General features: G+C 40.8%; 1 protein-coding gene across 1 annotated transcript; it reads left to right on the forward strand.

Annotated features, from left to right (window-relative positions):
- The first annotated feature begins 214 nt into the window (after positions 1-214).
- On the forward strand, positions 215-1,153 carry LOC146890806 (olfactory receptor 14J1-like). Its single transcript, XM_085680161.2, has one exon. The coding sequence runs from the start codon at positions 215-217 to the stop codon at positions 1,151-1,153; it is 939 nt and encodes a 312-aa protein (XP_085536287.2).
- The last annotated feature ends 2,029 nt before the right edge of the window (positions 1,154-3,182 follow it).

Consider the following 3,182-nt stretch of genomic DNA (forward strand, 5'->3'; position numbering starts at 1 on the left):
TGTAGATAGTGTGAGTTCTATGATCATGAGAAAAATGTGTTCTCACTTAAGTTTACCAACAACTAGAGTATGGCTGGTTCAATATATGTATCAATTGAGACAATAGTTGTTGAAATAAATACTGATAAACAAATAAATAATGCCTCAGTATCTTTATACTGTATTTACTATATCATTTTATTCTCCAGCTGCTACCACAATTTCTGTTCTCAAAATGTCTCTGAGAAATATAACCACAATGAGCGGATTCCTCCTGATGGGGTTCTCTGACAGCCATGAGCTGCAGATTTTGCATGCTTTCCTCTTCTTGGTGACATACCTATTGGGATCAGCAGGTAACTTCACCATCATCATCATCACAACACTGGACCCGCAGCTCCAGTCTCCAATGTATTACTTCCTGAAGCACCTTTCCCTTCTGGACCTCTCATCCCTTTCTGTCACAGTTCCCCAGTCTATTGCCAATTCTCTGGGAGGCAGTGGCTACATTTCAAGTACCCAGTGCATGCTTCAGGTTTTCTTCTTCACAGCTTTTGCCTGGGGTGAAATGGCCATTCTTACAGTGATGTCATATGATCGTTATGTGGCTATTTGCTTTCCGCTGCACTATGAGGTCATCATGAGTCCCAGAAACTGTAGGTTGGCTGTGACAGTTGTTTGGCTAAGCAGTGGCGTTTCAGGAACCCTTTATATAGCAGCCATATTTTCTATCATGTTCTGCAGAATCAAAATAATCCACCAGTTCTTCTGTGACGTCCCCCAGTTGCTCAAGCTCTCCTGTTCTAATGATTACCTTGTACTAATAGGAGTGGCTGGTTTCCTGTCTGCACTGGCCCTTGCCTGCTTCGTTGGGATTGTCCTCTCCTATGTGCACATATTCTCCACAGTTTTCAGCATGTCCTCTGCTGAAGGCCGGTCTAAGGTCTTCTCTACTTGTCTGCCCCATCTTTTTGTTGTCTCATTGTTTCTTTCCAAAGGCTCTTGTGCATATCTAAACCCAACCTCAGACTCCCCAACTGTTTTAGATTTCTTGTTCTCTATCTTTTACACAGTTCTGCCCCCAGCACTCAACCCTATTATCTACAGTCTGAGAAATGAGAGCATAAAGATTGGTGTGAGGAAGTTATTGTTGAGTACAGAAGTCACTGGTTAGTGTCATTTTTGTCCTGTTGTTACTAACTGTTCAGTTATACACAGGAATGTTTTTCGTCATTGGCATTTCTTCAATCTATACTGTTAATGAAGAATAATTATTTTCTATTGTAAACTACATTGTCCTCGTGCAAGTGTATTGTCTGATTTCTTTGCATTTTACTATTAAAACTGCTGTTTCTTCAATTTAAGAAAAATTAGAAGTCTTGTAATATAGATCAACTACTTTTTACTTCCTAATGCATCCACACAGAGGAAACACTAAAAATATCTGTACATGTCTTAACACTTTTGCGGAGATAATATTAGAATAATAAAAAGAACAGAAGTGATACTATTAACCCCACTTATACTCACCGAGTCATAATTTCCAAGTCAACCATTTATTTTTCAAACTTCTATTTTAAACTCATTTTTGTTATCAATATACATATTGATATGAATTTATATGATATCACTAGGTACGTTTACATAGTTTACAGATACAATTTTCCTGAAGTGCAGTTTTCAATTCATTTTAAAATTTATCTGTATATCATTCATTTTACCTATATTAAATATCTTCAATATTTAATTATTATTGTAAGTAGTAATACAAATTGAAGTTTTCTCTTTATAACTCTAAAAGAAAGGTTTATAATTCTAAACAATAGATTTATTGAATCAAAGTGTACAAAATATTTGGATCTTGGGGGGCTCAGTTCGGTGCTCCAACGCGGGCCTCCATCTGTATCGCCATCCAACGCCAGATGAAGGATCTATGGTGATAAGCAAAATATTCATCAGTATGGTCACGGGCCAAGGCCGGTTCAGGCACCCCCTCCTCTGTCCAGAGAACAATCTGGGGATCTCTCCTTGGACCTGGGATCCCATATATAATCAAGTTTCCTGTAAACTCTAAAATGACTCCCTTAGTTGAAATATATTCTTCCCTGATCCCACATTCATCCTTCCTCCCTTCCCCCCATCCCGGTCAACCGAGCTTTCTCCATTCCTCCCCTACTCCCTTCTCTCTAACCCTCTCCCCTTCCAAAAACCCTCCCACCCCCCCACCCCCCATGCACCCAAGGTTACCTGGGACCGAACTGAGCCCCCCAAGATCCAAATGAGGAGCAGAAGGAGGAAGAAAATGACGAAGGACTGCGAGGGATACTATCACCCACTGATACAAGGGGTCGGATCTAATGAGAGTTTACCAAGGCCAGATGGACCGTGACTGAACGAGCATGTGATCCAACCAGATTCTCTGAATGTGGCCGGATTTTCTGAATGTGGCTGGCCTGCAGTCTTTCTGAGAAGCCATTGACAATGACACTGGGACTGGTTTCTTCTGCATATACTGGATTTTTGGGATCCAGTCTGTTTGGATGCTCACCTTCCTGGACCTGGAGGGAGGGGGGAGGAACTTGGACTTCCCACAGGGCAGGAGACCCTGACTGCCCTTGGGGACAAAGAGGGAGGAGGAGAGGGAGGGGGGAGTGGGAGGGCGTTGGGAGGAGGGGCATAAATGGAAACTTTTTATAATTTAATAAAATTACTTTAAAAAAAAGTGTACAAAATACTCAACTCTCTTAAATGGTGTGAGTGCATTACTTTCCAAAAATAAATCATTTATGTGTGTCGGGGCCAGTCAACCTGTTGAACAGTACCTGAATAGGAAGAGTGAGGATTTTAAAAAGGAAAAAGGAGGCAAAAGACAGAAGATAGAATCTGGGGGTTCTCTGTGAATCATGCTGAAGCCCCAAATTTATTTTCTCAGAGTACTTTTATACCCAAAGCAAAAGGGGGGGGGCAAAAGATTTCCTTATCAATGTTCAAGGAACAAATAAGCATAATAACCTCCTTAATTCTCAAAACATCTAGTAACCACACCTTTGGCCAAACATCCTGTTATTTGACCTTGATGAGCAAGAACAAACTTGAACTCTCTGGCTTTAAGTCAAGATGAAATGGAGTCACTGTGGGCTCCCACATATGTGTCAATTAGCAGTGTAAGACAAAAGTGTTTCTCTTCTAAACTTTCCATTAGT

The sequence above is a fragment of the Myodes glareolus genome, chromosome 18 (assembly GCF_982192425.1).
Source record: "Myodes glareolus chromosome 18, mMyoGla1.1, whole genome shotgun sequence".
In the NCBI taxonomy this organism is placed as follows: domain Eukaryota; kingdom Metazoa; phylum Chordata; class Mammalia; order Rodentia; family Cricetidae; genus Myodes; species Myodes glareolus.

Excerpts from the sequence above, each read along its gene's own strand:
- LOC146890806 (XM_085680161.2), top strand. The coding sequence starts at position 215 with ATGTCTCTGAGAAATATAACCACAATGAGCGGATTCCTCCTGATGGGG.